General features: G+C 35.0%; 1 protein-coding gene across 1 annotated transcript in view; it reads right to left on the reverse strand.

The window, feature by feature from the left end:
* Window positions 1-4,586: 4,586 nt before the first annotated feature.
* The window catches only part of LOC107014979 (small G protein signaling modulator 1-like), a 49,812-nt gene continuing 33,036 nt past the window's right edge, over window positions 4,587-21,362 (reverse strand). Inside the window, exons 5-12 of the mRNA XM_015215119.2 lie at window positions 10,769-11,577; window positions 10,546-10,668; window positions 10,365-10,453; window positions 10,057-10,257; window positions 8,941-9,342; window positions 7,818-7,901; window positions 7,419-7,637; window positions 4,587-5,158 (exon numbers count right to left, since the gene is read on the reverse strand). Coding sequence (XP_015070605.1) covers window positions 7,596-7,637; window positions 7,818-7,901; window positions 8,941-9,342; window positions 10,057-10,257; window positions 10,365-10,453; window positions 10,546-10,668; window positions 10,769-11,577 — 1,750 coding nt within the window. The 3' untranslated portion in view covers window positions 4,587-5,158; window positions 7,419-7,595. The remainder of the gene's footprint in view (window positions 5,159-7,418; window positions 7,638-7,817; window positions 7,902-8,940; window positions 9,343-10,056; window positions 10,258-10,364; window positions 10,454-10,545; window positions 10,669-10,768; window positions 11,578-21,362) is intronic.

Genomic DNA, 21,362 nt, shown 5'->3' on the forward strand with positions numbered 1-21,362 from the left:
ATGAAAATACATTCTTCGTCGACATTGCCTTCTTATAACATTGATTTTCATAGTCAATGAATCAATAATCTTTTAGAACTGTTTTAAGTGCATTTAGGATCATTAGAATCATAAATTTGATCAGTGCTAAATGTATCTAATTGGATAATCACAATACTTAAAAAGAAACATCTTTAATATATATAATGAAACTGATGAATTTTTTTCGAAGTCCAGCAGCACGGAAAAGACGATAACTGCCTACTGATAGATTTGAAATTGATTAACTAGAGAAAAATCTTTTAAAATTCAAATTGAAATTAAGGAGATAACTAATTAGATTATGGAAATCGAAATAATGAGAAATTGAAGGAGTGGTGAAAGGTGGGTTTGGAGTGGAGAGTAGTGTATTCATACGTTTGGGCTTTTGAATGGAAAATATGGATTTTTAAAATATTTTGAAATGGTAGAGAATACTATAAAATATAGTAAATAAAGGTGGGGAAAATGCACAAGTACCCCCTCAACCTATGCCCGAAATCCCAGAGACACACTTATACTATACTAAGGTCCTACTACCCCCCTGAACTTATTTTATACGTAATTTTCTACCCCTTTTGGGCCTACGTGACACTAGTTTGGAAAAAAAAAGTCAATCAGCATTGGGCCCACAAGATAGTGCCACGTAGGCCGAAAAGGGGTAGAAAATTATTAATAAAATAAGTTCAGGGGTGTAATAGGATCTTTATATAGTATAAGTGCGTCTCTGATATTTCGGGTATAGATTGAGGGGGTACTTGTGCATTATCCCAATAAAGGTGTGTAGATAGGTAATTTTTCCTTTAAAATTAAAAGAGGTATAACAGTAATGAGACATTTAAGTGTAAACATATGATTTTTTTAGATATAAGTATTCTTTTCCCTTTCAAATACCACCTATATTTTTTTTTCAAATTTGATACTTAGGGATGGCAATGGGCGGTGCGGGGTGAGGGTGGGGCGGATTGAGCTTAACCCGCAAATTTTTTTATCCACCACCCTCGCCCCTCATAACAACTTTTACAGTTTCAACCCGCTTCGCATGAACTCGCCGACATAACTTTTTAAATATTTTTTTCTAGTTAAGTTGATACTATAAATAATATTCATAACAATAAATTCTTTTTTGGGAAAAATACATGGTTTACCCTTGAACTTTATGTTTTGGAGCTAATATACCCTCCGTTTAAAAAGTGGCTCATATATGCCCCTGTCTTTATAGAAATGACTCATCTATGCCCTTTTACTTAACAGATTAATATTTAATAAATTAAAATTTTAGTTTTTTTACTTAACAGATTAATATTTAATAAATTAAAAATTCATTTTTTTTACTTTAATTTAAGAAAATGTCATGTCACATTTAAAACGAAAAACCCCATCCGCTCAAATTAACCCAACTAATTTCATTTCGTTGTTTCCACTTTCAACGCTCAAATGAATCAAAAATAAAAAGAAATTGTGAGGGTTCGGGTGAGCTCTAAACTAGAGTCAATCGATCTCAAAATTGTTAACTTACGACGAAAATTAGCATTTTTCACTAACTTCTTTAAAATAGTAGATAGCGTAGATGATGCCGTAAATTTATTTGGAGTCAATCTCGGAGATAAAATAGTAGTTGTTTTATCCCCGAGCTCTTGATAAATGAGAAGCACTTCTGCAGCGAGTGATTCTTGAAATATGATTTCCGCTCCAACGTAAAATGTCAATGAGTCATTCATGGTTCTAACTCATTTTTGAATGTTTCTAACATGTTCATTTCATTACTAAATGATACATAAGTTGACAAATCCATTACACAAGGCCTAATAAGATTCATCAAAAGTTTTCATAAATCATTACCATCCTTGTCCCCGTCTCATAATTTACCATTGGCTTCAATGGTGGATTTCTTCATTCCCGATCTCAGGATCGTAGAGCTCACTAGGTCCTAACAAAACTTTTGATTTTTGTTTCATTGAGGTGGAAACTATGAAATGAAATGGGTGGTGTTAATTTGAGTGGGTGGGTTTATATTGTTTCTAATTGGATCGGGTGGGTATGGTGGAAGGTGGGGTATTTTAAAAACCATGTGTCATTTTCTTAAATTATAAGCTAAAAATGAATTTTTAATTTATTAAAGGAAAAAAGAATAAATATACCCCAAATTATTATAAATGGTACATCAATACCCTTTATTATAATTTACGATTATATATACTCTTACTGTTAATATTTTAGATTGTGTATAAAGAGACACGTTGCTCCATCTAAACGGTTCACCTAAATTTATTTTAATTATTATCCATAAATTAAAAACTTACCCATAATTAAACGACCCGATAATTTAGAAACCCATATAACCATATCCAAATCATAACCCAAAGCACCCAAATGCACTAAAATAATTTCATTGAATATTGCAGGGAATTTCAATTTTTATTTTTCATCAATTTTGTGATCAAATTCATCTCTCTCTAACATTTGCGAATCGAAACTGACGGAAATCTTGTAGCCGCCGGGGAAGCAAGGGTGAAGGAAAGAAAACTGACGAGAATCTTATAACTATAGTTTATCCAAATTTGCTTAAGATAAATGGGTCATGAGCAGGTCATATGGGTGGGTTTTGATTTATGGATAAAATTAAAATAAAGTTATCCAAATTGTTTCGATGAAATCAAGTGTTTCGCCGTTAACCTCAAGGGTATACACAACCTCAAATATTAACGGTAAGCGCATACATAGCCCTAAAGTATAACAGAGAATATTGACGCACCATATATAATAATTCAAGGGTATATTTGTCATTTTTCCCTTTATTCAATACTAATTTGTTAGTTAAAAGGGCATATATTAGCCAACGGCAGGGGCACATGGCTGCCATTTTCTAAATGGAGGATATATCATCTCCAAATCATAAAGTTAAGGGGTAAATTAGGACCTTTTCTCTTTTTTTTTTTATTAAATTGTATTAATTTAATAGGATAGTAACTTAAAACTTATTTTTTTAGGAGTCAATTGAAAAACGTGTAAAAAATTATTTTATTTTTTATTAAACCATATTCATATACTATCTCGAATACTTGAGTAGAATTATAGAATGATAAATAATGTTCTCTCACTCTTATAACATGTAAAAAGTTAAAAATTAAAGTTGAACCCACAAGAAATCACATATACCCACAACGCATCCCACCATGCATTAATTTTAAGAAAACCCACTTCAACCTATCCCGCATCCCAATTTCTAAAAGGGAAAAGGGTCTGATATACCCCTCAACTTTGTCATTTGGAGCTGATATACCCCTTGTTATAAAAGTAACTCATATATACCCCTACTTATAAACAAAGCTCACATATACCATTTTCCTCTAACGGAAATGAAAAAAAAAGATAATTTTAATCTAACTTTTTATTATTTTTTTCTAGAATATATAATCTCATATGAGTAAATTTAATCCTCGTCAAACATATTTTTTTGACTTTTTTTGTTTCAATGACTAATTTAGAATTATTATTTTGATAATCAAATTTATTTATGTTTCACTAATATTCTTGTAAAACTTATTGTAGATGACCAAATTTTTTTCTTCGAATACAAAAATCAAATTACAATATAGACCAAAAAATAGTTTAAATTTTTTCTTTAAACAAAGGAATAAAAGAAAAAAATAAAATAAGAATAAGAAACTCAAATAATTATAATAAAAAAAGTCAAAAAATAATTTATGTATTAAAAAAATTAAAAAATACCTTGAACTTTGATAGAAGAATCATATATACCCCTAAATAATTTTTAAAAAAAATTAAAAGTAATAAATATAAATTTAAAACTATTTTTTTTAACTTCTATTAAATGAAGGATATATGTGAGTCATTTTGTAACGGCAGGGGTATATGTAAGCCGTTTGTATAACAGTAAGGGCATATATGAGCCACTTTCACAACGAGGGGTATATCAGCTCCAAATGACAAAGTTGAGGGGTATATCAGACCCTTTTCCCTTTCTAAAATCATTTTTGCATAATTTTCCCACAACCATCTCTCGCTCGAATTCATTCCCTCATGGTTGCAAGGAAAGATTTTTATCTTTAGAAAAATGCACAAGTACCCCTCAACCTATGCCCGAAATCCAGAGACACACTTATACTATACTAAGGTCTTATTATCCCCCTGAATTTATTTTATAAGTAATTTTCTATCCTTTTCGACCTACGTAACATTAGCTTGAAAAAAAATCAACTTGCGTTTGACCCACAAGATAGTGCCACGTAGGCCAAAAAGGGATCGAAAATTATTATCAAATAAGTTCAGAAAATAATATAACCTTAGCATAGTATAAGTGTGTCTCTGAAATTCCGGACATAGGTTGAGGGGGTACTTGTGCATTATCCCTTTATCTTTCTTACAAGTTAACAAAAATATTGCCTTGACCAAGTGATTCATGAAACAAAACAAAGTTGATGTTTTTCATTTTTCTATCTACAATTTCAATATTTGATCATCTTGTTTCATGCAATGGACAAAGGACATTGACAACTCTTCTCGTAAAAAAAAAAGGCCGGCATGACAAATCAAGTCTCATCAAGTGTTCACCTAAAACAAAATTCACACCAGAAAAAGGACAAGAATATACTAATCACCAACAAAGTTACAATAGAAGGTTCTTTTATGAATCTGTTTTTGTAGTTGATCAGCAACTACTATGTGTGTGTGAAAGAGAGATGACAGCAATATGTTATATGCAACCTACTCTGAAGAGCATTCAGTCCCATTGCGTTGAACGAGATGGGAGGTCTATAACCTACACTGAGATTGCATATTAACGAGCATGGACGTTCCCATATAAAGTATCGTACAACACATTTGGCCCGGATAAATATATACTTTCTTACTGTTTCTAACTTGTGATGATTGAAGACAAATTGGGTAACAAAGATATGAAAGAATCTTTTTTTTCCTCCAGAAATATTGTCTGAAGGGGATTCCTAATTCTCATCAACTCTTTAAACTTTCCCCTGACATCTCAATGCTGACAAGTTTATCGAAATTGCTGATACATAATCCTCGCCACTAACTTTATGACAGCAAAATTTCGTGTTCCCTAACCACTTGATTGTATTCACCAACCAAGGTAAATGAAACATGCAACTAAACAGTCCTGCAGAAAAAAATACAAAAAGGTGCATCTTAGTTCTCCATTACAATTAACATGACAATATTCGAAATTTGAAAGAGGAAATAGCATACTGAGACACTTGCTATAATATGAAATATACCAAAAGTATCTGCATGTATAACCATTACAGGTACCAAATATGTGTTCGGCTACAATTCCAGATTACAGTACTTCTACTATCGGGAACATCATATCAACAGACAAATTATCAAGCATAGTAAGAATTACACTAAGGTAAACTTTACATAGCATTCTCCCCTGAAGACTAAATTTATCAAGTACTCCCAATATCCATAGAGAAGACTTGAAACATAATGGATTAGGCAAATCATCAATTCTGCAGCCAAATGCAAATTGATTCATCCAAGGCTACCAATGTTTGACTGTCGGTGCAGACATGATTGACCGATGATACTAATGCATATGCAATATCTAATCACTATAAGTTAGTTCATTCTCACAATCAACCTTTCATATCTTTCCGGATCATCAAAAGGGTCACCATCATCCTTAGTAAAAAGTATATTAGGAACTATTGGTGTACGACATAGTTTGGCTCCCAATTTTCCAGTTTATGCAAGTAGGCCACTACATACTTTCTTTGGGACTAGAAAAATTGACGCCCAAGAAGTATTTCAACTGCCCCACTTGTTTGGTATGAAACTTGGCATGTAAAAACTTCTTGAAAGGAGAAATTCCTGCAAATTATCTCATGTAATAACAATATTGTCGACATAAACAACGAAAGCACAACATGTTTGCTTTGGACCATACAGAGATTTTCACATATGACAAACTTCCCCATAATCCCCCTAGAAACAAACCCAAGTGGTTGCTTCATTTACACTTCTTCACTGAGATCAGCAGGAAGAATTGCATTCTTGATATCCAACTGATTTGAAGGCCAATGTTGAGAAGCAACCAAGGAAATAAACAAGGGACAAAGGTAAGCTTGGCTACCAGGGAGAAGGTGTCGAAATAATCCACCCCCATAAGTCTAAGCATAGTCTTTAGCCGCAAGTTTAGCCTTAAGTCTTGCGACGGAGCCGTCAAGATTAACTTTGACTGCAAAGACCCATTTGCACCAAACTAATTTCTTTCTTTGGATAAACCCACCAAATGCGCAAGCGTGACTTTCATCTAAAGCATGCATCTCCTCAAGCATTACGTCATGCCATCCAGGGTGGTTCAAGGCATTCTTCACTATTTGAGGATAGAGATGGAGTCTAGAGAGGAAATCAAAGCGCTAATAAGTGGTCATAAGAGACAAAATTAGCAATGCAATATGTGGATTTGCACTAACATGTACCTTTATGAGGAGCAATAGAAAGGTTAAGAGTTTTTGGGGGAATCAAGTGGCGAAGGAATTGTTTCATATGTTTTCCACCTCCTCGAGTAAACTTCAATAGTTGGCGGTTTTGTTGGTGCAAATGGAACAATGGTTGAAGGCACAGTAGTGGTTTGGTGTTCAATGGAGTACTAGGAAACGGAAGAATAACATCATCTGATTTTTGTCACAACACGAATGACCTAATAGACCAATCACTCATCTTTCTTCCGTGAATCGAAGATATGGGAATGGTGGTCTACGATAATACCACATCAGTTGATGCCATATGTTTTCCAAGTTCAGTAGATAACACCGATACCCTTTTGAAGGAGAAAATATCCCAAGAAAACACACTTCAATGCATTCGGATCCAACTAGATAATAGGTGGTTGAACATCTCGAACATAACATGAGCTTCCAAATACCCCAAGTTCCATCAAAAATAGTGACTTATTTGGAAAAATAACAGTGTAAGGCACATTACCAACAAGCACATTCGATGACACACAATATATTAGAAAACAAACAGTAGAGAATGCACAACTCAAAGTTGTTTAGGAACCTTCATTTGGAATAGAAGTGCCCGAGTTGTCTCAAATAGATGCCTATTCTTCCTCTTAACAACTCCATTTTGAGAGGATATTTCTTGAGTCATTCCATCACTTCAAGAAATCATATTTTCTTTGGCTAATTTAAACCTAAAATCCTTTACGCTTCTCCAGCCAATTTCTCATGTGGTTGAATTGTTGTCCAACAATCACTAAAAATAAACCCCAGGCATGAAAAACAAGAGAGGAAATTTGTATGGTCCATCAGAAGTCAGGTCTCATAAATTAACAAAAACAAGAATTTCGGGAATCAAACAAGACTGGTTTATTGGGTTCAGATGAGAAACAAAAAACTGCTAAGTACCTTGCGTGAAGGTAGTGCATGGACATATACTCAATGCCAACCACATTGCTGTATAAACTCCAAAGAAAACTATATCTGATAATTGTTCCGCACTCCAACGCTAAAATCATATTACAGTTAACAACTCCACATGAGAGATCTGACTTGCCATCTAAACAAATGGAAGAGTCCAAACACTCAGTCACCATTTTGGGCTGCTGGATTTCTACCTTTAATCAGCTGCTTCAAACAGGAGAGAACATTAAAAAACAGTAGGTTTTTATTAGCAAGACCAACTTGTCCAGATGAAATATTAATAATATGAACTAAAAAAATGGTGCCATCTCGTATGAAAACTTGAATGATCCCATTGAGCAGGAAAAAGTATCAAAATCCCAATGCCAGGTTAGAAGATACAACCTTGTAGAAGTACTTCCTCCGCAGTTTGATGGCAGTCCGTACACACCTCTTGACCCGAATCTTTAACATATTGTCGTTGAATATCTGATACATGTTCAACATATAATTATCAGTAAATACTAACAATTTAACCCCAACTAATTCATAGTTTTCATGCGATGTGTACATGTGTGTAAACTCCAAACAAATTCATAATTCATAAGACAGGCAAATACAAAGAGAGAGAGAGAGAGAGAGAGAGAGGGAGGTTCCACAAAATAATTCAAGACTAACTTCCACATCGGATAGCACCAAGGTAAAATGAGGTGGCATCTGAAAAACCAGCCAAAATGACAGAATAATCAATCACCGCCCCTAAAGGAGAAAACAACGCCATGTTCATGAAGTGAGGTGAAGTCCAAGGTCCATCAGCATGTTAATATAGTAAATTGATATATCAACGGTAGGACATACACACTTTAAAATATAACAAGCATGATAAAAATAAAAATAATCTGGCATCTTCAAAATTTACTTTTAACCCTTCAGCAGCAAATAGAGATGCATTAAGTTCCTGTTGACTACACTTGGACTTACATAAACAAAGCAATTTTTAGGGAAGTAATGGTTGATCACGAGTTTATAGATACATCACAGCATGCTCAAAAGTTACACAACTAAGGAGGAGGTTTCAGATGTAATGCCAAAACCTGACATTTTAGCATAATAACTAGCTAATGTTTTGGAAACACGTTCCACGAAACAATTAACGATATTAGTAGCTAAACCATCAGGATCAAGTAAAATGAAAAACAAATAAAGAAATAAATAAAGAGAAAATCTTCACTGCAACAAAATGTTTTTGTCTGTAGTAGTGTAATCTAGTGACTAGTTATAAGAAGATTAAATACGAAATATAGGCAAATTCTTGTGGAGTCCAAAACAAAAAGGAAGAGACTAAATAAACAGAAAATAAGCACCACCACATAGAGTTGCTGAACTGATCACTTCACATTACCTTTCAAAATCAGAATGACACATAAACCAAAGTAATTAACAATGAAAAAGACAGAATCACACAGTTAAAAGCATCCATTCAACGATCAGTATACAACACAGTCTATGTTAAGTTAAATAAACCTGCCTTTATAAGATCATCAATTGAGTGAGTTTGTTTAATGATCTTCTGGTGGTTCATGACAAGAATAGCTGCTACACAAAAAACTGGTAATTCATCAACAGTACTTCTTGTTGATGAGACTATATTAACACTGTGCATGCCACTACTTTTGGACCAAAAATTCTTTGTAAGGCCACAAAATGGATGAGCTAAGGAAAGCTTCATCCCGTTGTTTGCAGAGACAGTACGCTCTCCACTTCCATGTTTAGAGGGTGAGTCATCCTTTGAATCACTATTGTTATTCTCAACAATTTCTTCTCCTGATTCAGCCTCAGATTCCTTTGGAATCTGAATGACCAATATTTCAGGGCAGTTCTCCTCTAGACGAAAAGCAACTGATTCATCAAAATCTGCAGCCCACATCATCTGCAAAGTCCAAATAAGTTAAGCAGATGAAATAACACAAAACATCTAATGATACTTTTTTTTTTGAGAATTCGTAAACACAGAACATCTAATGATATTGAAGAGAAAGAAGACATGCTTGTGACTAAATGGAACAAAAACTATCCATATTAAATATCAATATTATTACATGACAATCGTGTTGAATGGAATCTTAGTCATATGAGATCTCTGAACTCTATTTTCGCTCCTTTATAATTCTTTTCCTTTTCCTTTCTACAAATCTTCGCAATGATATGTTTTTTAGAGTGTAGATGATGGATAGTACATATAGGATAAGCCGGTGGTGATAAATGGTAGAGAGCTTGAAGGGTGATACAGCTGTATCCCTGAAATGTTGAACAAGGCTAACTTAGCTGATTATATGGCTACTCCCAAAAGATGCTATAAAGCTAAATAGTAGATAGAGCTAAATTTGGGATGTATATTATTAATAGACGTGGCACTATACTTTTCAATCATCTCTTTGTCTATTCATAGGAAAATAGAAAGAGAAGTAGCACAGAAATTAGAACTCATTAAGAAAAGGGTCCAAGTATCAAATCCATCAAATTACAAGAAAACTTCTGACGCTATAGTACTTTTCCTGCTAAAGGGTTGGTGCTTCCTCATTAGGGCATGTCCTTTCACCTTGCAACTAACATTCCAATTGTCGATAAAAACAGAAACACAAACCTCCCACATACAAAGAACCTCATTAAAAGATAATTCTCGGCGGAAGAGCACCAACAGCATCCGGAAGGCGAAGTGAAGGCTTTCAGCACCTATGCTTGACAAATGAGAAAACATTTCACGATCTGTAAGTTCCACAATATGCCATAGAGCTTCCAATTGCTTCATGACACCAGTTGGCCCTTCCATCTGAAAGTTCTCACGCTGAAGAAAAGGAAACACTAAATAAAGTCACAAGCACCAAAAGAAAAGGAATAACAATGAAGAACTAAAGACTGAAATAATGCATGAATTGTTGTTCCTGTACAGACCATTCTCCGTAGAAGCATCTCAAAGCACCAGAATGCATCAGCATTATCCTCAAACAGAACAACAAAAGGAGACAAGAGATCACTCATTCCTAGAAAATATAATAGAAGAAAATAAAGGAATTACTTTAAGAGCTTTGAAATGATACAGCAAAAAGAACTTCGTCAGAAGAAAAGGAACAACCTTGGCAATATCCCGTTGCCGGATCAACCCATGCATAAACAGCCAGGATATCTGACATTCTAGCCAAATTTTTTCTATCCTCATAGAATTCAAGATGGCTATCTGTTCTGACTACATCAACAACTAAAAGCCAAAAAGGAAATTCTATTTCAATACCATTAACATCGAGGTAAAAGAAATAAATTTTCTGTAGGAAAGAGGTGACCACTAATGCTGAGCTTACCTATCTGATGTAATGTCCAGAGCCATTCCGACACTCTTTCATCATTGAAACCACCTCTTGGAGGTGTTCTCGCATTCATATTTGGTGTGTCGGGTGCATCAGATATTCTGAGTTTGGTAAGAATCTCTGTTTCACGTTCTTGGAATTTTCCAGACCATGACACTGAATCCGGCCCATTAGGATGAACCCTCTCAATTTCAGAGTTCAGGGAATGAGACACGTCATATGAGGAAACATTTGCTTCTACGACTAGATCTGCATTATTATTTATTCTGAAACTGTGCATCTTGTCTTCTCCATATTTCAATTTACGCCTTGCTAAATTTCTCTTACCATATGACCTATGACCTTTTTTATTTTTGATACTCTTTCCAAATAAATCAGTCACAGGTAAGGCAGGAAAATCAAAATAGTTCTCATTTACCGATTCTGATTGACATGCTTCACCCCCAAGTTCGGTGGATCGGCAGTAGTATGGACCCAAAGTAGGCACAGAAGAGAAAGAGTACAATGCTGCCCCATCTGTGCTTCCCCTTGCACTTATAAGGTCACCGGAATCAGTAGAGCTTTCCTTTTGATGTGTATGTGGTGTGTCTATACAATTATTATCAAAATCACTGTAACCATATAAATTGTCAGTATTTACATCAGAAGCTTGACTACTTTTGACATCAGCTTCTCTTTGGCAATCATCTTTGGAACTTGTTCTCATGTCCATGACCTTGGACCCAACAACATAAGCAAGGGAACCAGTTCCTACACTGGAATGCATTGCTTGGCACTGCTTTATGAGGTCTCTGTAGCGTTCCCTGAGGAGATATTATGGATATACAGAAGTTCATATGTCAAAGTTTGTTATTTGGAAAAGTGAAAAAATCTCTCTTAGGTCCCTCCTTTTGCTCATGCAACTGGTACACTTTCTATGACAAATAAATTACCCCCTCTTTTAAAACACAGAAAAAGAAATAACAAATCAAGGAATCAGAATCTTTTTCAGAACTAAGAAGTCCCTTGCACAATGGATATTTGAGAATAAAGCTAAGATAATTTGGTACGTCGGATATAACAAGCATGAGTCTGAGTCCTCTACAATGCATTGGACAACTTTATTCGCATCTTTCATGAATAAATTACTACAATGGATATGCAGATGCTAAAAGTGAGGACAGTTAAGTGGGGATGTGAGGGGTTTTCAGAAGGACAGATGAGCCATTAAAATGTTGGGATCAAGATACAATAGATTCCCCGAGGAAAAAGTGGGATGTGAGTCAATTCTCTAAGACACTGAAGATGTTGAAGATATAATTCAATAAATAAAACGAAGATTTTAGACAAGATAGCAGTCTTTTCTAAATTATTATATTTATTCCTCTCTCTGTCTCTTGCAGTCCTTTTTCTATTTGATATAATTTTCGTCTCTCTGCCTCATTATTCTATTTCACTGGATTTCCTTTTTCTAGTAACAGCAATTTAAATGGAATCATCTGATGAAAGGAGTGACCCAACTTGAACTTATGGAAGCAAAGTTCAATCCAACGTATTTCATAACAAGGTTACTGATGAAGCGTGTAACCATCTCATAAAAAATCTTAAACGGTTAGAAAGAGCACATTTTTATTTACTTAATTATATTCTCAACATGCCCCCCTCCATGTGCAAGCCTGAAATATTTTCATGGGCCAAGTACGTGGAAGTTCATTTTGATAATGGGTGTTGGTGAGATTCCATCCTGGGACCTCTGTCTGCTCTAAAATATCATGTTGAAGTGTGTCCCTATCTTATCTAAGAGGTTAAGTTGTTCGAGAGAGTACACATTTATTTACTTAATTATATTCTCAACAGTTACCAAAGTATGAATTGATTGTCACAAACATCGTAGAGATGGTAATAGCAACGTCATATCCCATCCAAAGTACAAAGAGCATGTTAAGGAAGATTTAGGAAAGTATGTTGAGAAAAAATATGAGATAAGACATCAAATGAATCATCAAACATTCGTGACTAATCTTGATGATGAGGATAATGAAATGAACGAACATGAGGGTCATGATTTATCAACACCCTTTCTCTCAAGAAAATAAATAAAAGAAAAACGTAATATTTTCTTCAACTTGTAGATGTACCGGTGGTAGGTCCTATAGAAGTTTATTTCACGAAGAATTTGAAGGATGTGATCAGGCAAGAAAAGAGTTGAACATCCCATAGAACTGCCAAGAAGACTTTGACGGATCGTGTAGTTGCAATGTATGTTTACATGATGGATGCATGGTGTTGGGCTTCCTTTTTCAACTATGTCAATTTTATGGATAGCTTTCAATCATTGTCGAGGTTGTAGGTTAACATGCTTCAAGAACGAAGCACCACACCAAGTTAAAGTTTTGTATCTCAAAAAAGAGGTGCAAGGAGATGAACAAAATTGTTGAGGAACCAAAAGTACAGTGGAACAAGTTTGGATGTTTCATATGATGGATAAGTGGATAGCAGGAAATGAAAAAATTATCAGCATACTGTTGTAAATTCTACGAAAAGCTAGAAGAATATATCAATGAGAGGATAAAGAATTGAAAACTCTTAATGAAGTACAACTGCAACTTTGAGCACACATCAAATGGCACCGTTAACCATGATATGCACTATACAACATCCACAATGTAGTCCTTTAGAATTAGGGAGAAATTATTCTCTTAATAGTTTCTACACTTTCTTTAATATTATTAGTTTTCTCATATGTAGGTCATTGAACAAATCATATTAAGTGTTATGCACTCTTTTATTATACTTCTCTTTTGTTTCTAATCTATCCTCATTTAAGGTTTGCAATTGTTAGTTTCCGCATAACACCTTGTTATGTTCGAGCAAATGGTTCATGAGGTTGAATACTGGTTCAAAGCAAGTTCAGCACAAGTTGTAACCAATTTGCCGATAAAAGAATTGTCAAAAAAAAAGTTTGAAGTACTACATATGGAGATATTTTCAACAATCATGTTGCTACATCTTTAAAAACTATTTTAAGTCATGCTTACTTTTAACACATGGGCTCTAATTTTCAGCTCATGCTTACTTTTTAATGCATAAGCTTCACTTTCTACTCTTGCTTACTTTCAACACTTGGGCTCCAATGATCAATCCATGTTTACTTTGAATGCATGGGCTCCGATATTCAACCTATACAAATGACACCTAGGCCTAAGTCCTAAATCAACTCCAAAAGCTAGCTCATGAGGGAGAATTGTCCAAATCTAAACAAACGGACCACTCGTTCATTACACAATAGATGTGGGACTCTAACCCACTCACCACCTTCACATCCACGCCCAACTAGAGCGTAGACTAAGAGCCCAAATAGGGATGATTCTGACTCTAATACCATGTAAAGATATGACACATTGACCTAACTCAACTTCAAAAGTTGACTCAAGAGGGACGGATTGCCCAAATCCATATACACAAACCACTAGTTCATTTAGTGTAGGATATTTACTTACATTTGATAGACCACTAGTAATTGTATAAATACATGTATTTCCGAAATAGTGAAATATAAGCTCTTGAATTCCATATATTAGTTACATTGTATCAAAGCCAGATCTTTGGCTTCGCCGGAGTTAGCTTTACTCCCTGAACACCGTTCTCCTCTCTAACATCGCCCTGCCTTTTCCAGCCTAAGAATTTTGTGGTCCTCTCAGTTAGATCTAGTCAGATCATTGTTTTTGCTTCAATTCTCTACATCATTTCTCTAATTTAATCTATAGGTGGTTATTCTTTTCCAATTTCTACTTACTTCTCTAATCTAATAGATATATAAATCTATAAATAATATATAATAATGGTTATTTCTTTTGGAGGTTCTACTCTTTGATTTTGGCTAGAGGAACTTTAGTTGAGGGATCATATTAGTCCTCTATTTATTTGAGAAGAACCTGATTAAGTCCTCTGCTTTATTTTAGAAGATTTGTCCTTTGTTTTGTTTGAACTTGTTCAAATGAAGTGTTGGAATTAATTCTTTGGTTTTCATCTTGTGCCTCTTATTGGTTGGCTGATACTTATGGCTAGGGTTTCTATTTTGTGAAGTTCGATTATTCAATTTTGTTGGAAGAAGTTCTTGACTGAAAAAAAAGGAACAAATCTCGGTCCATGCTTCAAGCTCCAAGGTTGCCTTGACATTAGTGGTTGATTTTGTGTAAGTTCCCTAGTTGAAGTGTAAAAGGATAAAGGTAGTAACTTTAGTAGAAAATGTTAAGGTTTTGAGCTGCAGATCTATGGAATTAGTTGCTAATTAGAAATAAAGAAAAAAGATAAAAACTTTCTTTAAGCAAAACCCATTTTTTGGTTCAAACTTTTAACTTTTTGGTTCCTCTAAGCAAATGGTGTGTTGGATTGTTTTGTTTTTCACTTTACTTGGGAAAAGGAATAGCAACAAGAAAAAAAGAAATGTGAATTATTAGTAGTAATATTGTCTGTGTGTTCAGACATTACAATGTTTCAAGTGGTTTACTCGATGGGAGTTTTATTTGTTTCTAAAGAAGACCTGGTTTGGGTATATTTTAGCTTTGGAGGATTCTCAATGAACTTACTCTGATACTTACTATGAATCTATTAGTTAGGAAAATGACTGCCTCTGGTCCATTATCAGATAAAACAGTTTTGGTTTCGGCTAGGAGTTTGCTAAATTCTCTCAACATCAAAAATCATTAAAGGATCCACACTTCGATTAATGTCTTTCTTGAGCCAGATAAAACATGTCTTATCACCTCTTCAAGTAAATGGGTGATTGATTTAGATGCCACAAATCACATGACATGTAATCCTAATATTTTTTCTAGCGTTTGATCAGACAAAGCACCCTCTCTAGGTAGATGATGGATCAACTTGTAAAAGTGGCAGATTTGGGATAGTTCAACCACCCTCATCGATTGCCCTGTTATTTGTATTTAGTCTACCAAAGTTGCCTTTAATTTGATTTTGTTAGCAAAGTTACCAAAGACCTTATTTTGATTATTGTTTGTTTCGTAATCTTACCACGAATCAGGTTATTGCTAAAGGATATGTATCCAATTAACTCTACATACTTGATGAATGAGAGTCTCGGTCAGTTCGCTGATCTAGTATCGTGGCTCCATCAGAAATGTTAGAATAGAATAAGTATTTCCTACTTAAAATAGGAATAGGAATAGGAATAAGAATAAGAATAAGAATAGGATTCCTAGTTGGAAAAGAATTCTAATGTAGTGACTATAAATAGGGTCTCAATATAAATTTAGATACACAATTCAATAATATTTTTCCCCATATATTTTTCACATGGTATCAGAGCATTTGTGAGAACTTCAAGTCACTGGTGTCAAATTCCGGTGACGACGGTGGGACTGATTTGCAGCATCTTTCGGTCTAAAGGTGTTGTGCAAAAGACAACACCGTCGCGAGGCTCAGGAAGCTCAGGTGACCAAACCCCAACCAGACCCATCAGAAAATACCCCTCCACGCGCCGATCAGAGGTGGGAATTTTCCGGCGAGATTTGTTCATGCGTCGGCGTGTGAGTGCTTCTCCGGTCACTTTTTTTGAGAATTTTTCTTCTGTTGGGGTCGCCCAGTATTTCCGACCAGAACCGACCAGTTTTCTCTAGATCCAATCACCGGATTAGGGTTCCGGTGATTTTCGGGCCATTTTCGGCAAGATTCCGGCGAAATCAGAATTTTCAGGCTACTATGGGCAGATTCCGACAGCTTCCAAAATTTTCAGACTAGTGTAGCACTTCCGACAGTTTTCGACGTACATATTAGTCTATGGAGAATAGACGAGGGAGAGAACGTTCTGGAAAACCTCGATCCAGGTGTAGTCATTGTCATAAACCTGGACACACTCGTGACATATGTTATATTTTGCATGGTCCACCACCCAGTTATGATCCTGTTGTTCTAAAGGAATATAGAGAGTTCATTCGGTATCGTGCAAATAAACAAACGTCTCCATAAGTAGTTTTGGTTGCACAACCTCATGTTTCTGTTACGGATAATTCTTTTACTTGTGTGTCACAGTCTAGACTCTTAGATCATGGGTCATAGACTCAAAGGGTTCTGATCATATCTCTGGTAATAAATCACTTTTGTCTGATATTGTTTATTCACAATCTCTTCCAGCTATTACTTTAGCCAATGGGATCCAAACAAAACCAAAAGGGGTTGGAAAAGACAAAACCCGTATCTTCTGTCACCCTAGACTCTGTTCTTTATGTCCCTCGTTCTCCGTTAATTCTAGCATCAGTTAGTCGTTTGACGAAATCCCTACAATGTAGCATAACTTTTGTTGATGATTTCTTTCTCATGCAGGATCGGAGTACAGGACAGACGATTGGAACAGGGCATGAATCACAAGGCTTTTACTATCTTACCTCTTCTAATTCCCTAACAGCATGCTCCGTTACAAATTCCCCAGACCTAATTCACAAACGTTTGGGACATCCAAATCTATCCAAACTGCAAAAGATGGTGCCTAGTTTGTCTAGTTTATCCACATTAGATTGTGAGTCATGTCAACTTTGAAAACACACTCGTGCTACATTTTCACGTAGTACTGAGGGTCGTTCAGTCTATTTTTCAATTAGTTCATTATGATATTTGGGGTCCTAGTAGAGTCAGTTCCACCTTAGAAATTCGTTATTTTGTTAGTTTCATTGATGATTATTCGAGATGCACTTGGTTTTTCTTAATGAATGATCGTTCTGAGTTATTTTTTATATTCAAAGGTTTCTTTGCTGAAATACAAAATCAGATTGGTGTTTCTATTCGTACTTTTCGTAGTGATAATGTCTTAGAATACTTACCCAGTTTCAGAAATTTATGTCTCACCACGAAATTATTCACCAAACATCTTGTCCATACACTCCTCAACAAAATGGTGTCGCAGAAAGAAAGAATACACATCTCATAGAGATTGCTCGCACTCTCCTCATTGAATCCAATGTTCCATTGCGTTATTGGGGCGACACAGTCCTTTCATCCTGTTATTTAATTAACCAAATGCCCTCTTCTTCTATTCAAAATAAGGTTCCACATTCCATACTGTTTCCTCAGTCACATCTCTATCCTATCCCCCTCGTGTCTTTGGGAGCACATGCTTTGTTCATATTTTAGCCCCAGGAAAAGATAAATTAGCTCCTCGTGCCCTCAAATGTGTCTTTCTTGGTTACTCGAGAGTTCAAAAAGGGTATCGTCTTATTCACATGATCTTCATTGATACCTTCTGCCCGCTGATGTTACATTTTTTGAGTCTCAATGTTATTATACATCTTCTGATCATCCTGATGTATCTATGGTCTTACCCATACCTCAAGTTTTACCTGTGCCAACCTCTGAAGAATCTATGGTTACTTCTACATCTCCGATTGTAGTGCCACCACTACTAACGTATCATCGCCGTCCACATCCAACCCTAGTCCCAGATGATTTATGTCATGTGTTAAACCCTGCTCCTACTGCGGACTTGACTCCTCCTAGCCAACCACTTGTACTTCAAAAAGGTATACGATCCACTCGAAATACTAACCCACATTATACCTTCTTAAGTTATCATCGTCTATCATCACCCCATTATGCCTTTGTGTCATCTTTGTCCTCTATTTTCATCCCTAAAACTATAGGTGAGGCACTTTCTCATTCTGGATGGAGAAAGCCTATGGTTGATGAGATTTCTGCTTTGCATAAAAGTGGTACTTGGGAGCTTGTATTCCTTCCTGCAGGTAAATCTACGGTTGGTTGTCGTTGGGTTTACGCAGTCAAAATTGGCCCAGACGGGCAGGTTGATCGACTTAAGGCTCGCCTTGTTGCCAAAGGGTATACTCAGATATTTTGGCTAGATTATACTGACACTTTCGCTCCTGTGGCTGAAATAGCATCTGTCCGCCTTTTTCTATCTATGGCTGACCAAAGATCTTGGCAGATTAAAGTATTTTGTAGGTATTGAGGTTGCTCAATCTAGTTCAGGTATAGTTATTTCCCAACGCAAGTATGCCTTAAACATTCTTGAGAAGACAGAATGATAGGATGTAGACCTATTGACACTCCTATGGATCCCAATGTTAAACTCCTTCCAGGACAGGGGGAGCCACTTAGTAATCCTGAAAGGAATAGACGGCTCATTGGAAAGTTGAATTATCTCACAATGACTAGACCTGACATCTCTTTTCCTGTGAGTGTTGTAAGTCAGTTTATGACTTCCCCTTGTCAAAGTCATTGGGAAGAAGTGGTTCGTATTCTACGATATATAAAATTAGTTCCTGGTAAAGGACTACTCTTTGAGGATCAAGGCCATGAGCATATCATTGTATATACAGACGCTGATTGGGCAGGATCATCCTTTGACACACATTCGACATTCGGATATTGTGTTTTAGTAGAAGGTAATTTGGTGTTGTGGAAGAGTAAGAAACAGAATGTGGTTGCTCGATCTAGTGCGGAATCAGAATATCGAGCAATGGCGACAACAACTTGTGAGCTAGTTTGGATCAAACATTTACTGGGAGAACTAAAATTTGGCAAAATTGATCAGATGGAACTCATATGTGACAATCAAGCGGCTCTTCATGTCGCATAAAATCCAGGGTTTCATGAAAGGACTAAGCACATTGAGATTGACCGTCACTTTATTAGAGAAAAAAAATACTCTCAGGAGATATTGTTACAAAATTCGTGAATTCAAATGATTAGCTTGCAGATAGCTTCACCAAGTCCCTCATAGGTCCTGGTATTAATTACATTTGTAACAAGCTAGATACATATGATTTGTATGCACCAGCTTGAGGGGGGATGTTAGAATAGAATAATTATTTCCTACTTAAAATAGGAATAGGAATACGAATAAGAACAGGAATAGGATTCCTAGTTGGAAAAGGATTCTAATGTAGTGTCTATAAATAGGGTCTCAATGTAAAATTTAGATACACAATTCAATAATATTTCTTCCCCATATATTTCTCACAAGAAACACATTGTCAATTGGGACAACCTTCTCTACCTCTGGTAAGAAGTTATGTCCTCAGTTTCAGAGTATTTCTTCATTGGAATGTGAGTCATGTTTGTTTGCAAAATATACAACTCTGTAGGTCCAAGAATTAATAAGCAGGCTGTGTTAGTTAATTCTAGTGTTTGGGGACCACGTCATGTCATTTCCAATATTGGGCACAAGTATTTTGTCACTTATGCAGATGATTTCTCTCGGATGACACGAATTTAATTTATAATGAGCCGCTCTAAAGTGTTTACTCACTTTAGTGCCTTCTATGCTGAAATTAAAACTCAATTCAATGCTTATATGTGTATTCTGAAGAGTGATAATGCAAAAGTATACATGTCAAAAGTGATTTGGTCCTACGTGAGACAACAGTATTCTCCATTTATCTCCATGTGTTGATACACCATCTGGAAATGGAGTTGTTGAGCGAAAGAAAAGACATCTTCTTCAGACAGCTTGTGCCTTCTTATTCCAAATGAAGGTTCCTAAACAATTTAGGCCAATTCGGTCTCAATGACTAGTTTTCAAATTAATCACATGCCATCTATTGTACTTAGTGGTGATATGCCTTATCATGTTCTTTCCAAACAAGTCAATATTTCTAGTGGAACCTAAGGTGTATGGAAGTACATGTTCCGTTCAAGATGTTCGATCATTCGTTAACAAATCGGATTCCCACATTGGAGTGTGTTTTCTTGGTATATTTTTGCCTTTAGGAAGGTATAAGCGTTATTCTACTGAACTTGGAAAATATATGGCATCAACAAAGACCATCTCCAACTCAACTCTATTTTACTCTTCATTTTTACAATATTTTAAGAGTAAAATTGAGAATTGGATCTCCAACCACTCACCCCCTAAAAAGCTCTCTATTCTCTATTTATAGAGAGGTGAATAGTAGTTCTCCAAATTTGGAGAACTACTATTCATCCTCTCTATTTCACTTTTTCATTAATTTAATATTATTTCTATCATTTGTGACTAACATATTATTTTTCATATAAGACTATTAATTAAATTTCTAATATTTCTAATTCTTTTTTAATGTAATTTAATATTTTAAAAATTATATTTATACTACTTTTAACCTGAATTAACAATATTTCAATTTTTTTTTCAAATTTCATCACTTTAAGAGATAATTATATATTATTATTGACTTTCACTATGAAGAACGCACAAAATTTAAATGATACAGTAAAAAATTTAATTTAAAAATACAATACATGACACAATAATTTAAATACATGATAAAAATACAACACATAACATAATAATTTAAAAAATTACAACAATAATTTAGTAATCCGGTAGGTCATTTTCAGATTTAACAATACTTGGAAAAAAAATTAGTGTATGATCGAGAAAATTGTTGTGCTTGTTGATTTCTTTTTCTCAATTATTCGTAGTTTTTTAAAATTTTAGTATAAAATATAATTTTATATTGAATAAAGAATTTGAAAAGTAATAATTTTATATTGCATGAAAATTGTAGAGTGATTATTTTGAAAAAAAGAAAGATGGATTTTGTATTATGAAATAAGAAAATTAAATATAAATATAAATAATAATATAATATTGAAGAGA

This window comes from Solanum pennellii, chromosome 3, assembly GCF_001406875.1.
Source record: "Solanum pennellii chromosome 3, SPENNV200".
Classification (NCBI taxonomy): domain Eukaryota; kingdom Viridiplantae; phylum Streptophyta; class Magnoliopsida; order Solanales; family Solanaceae; genus Solanum; species Solanum pennellii.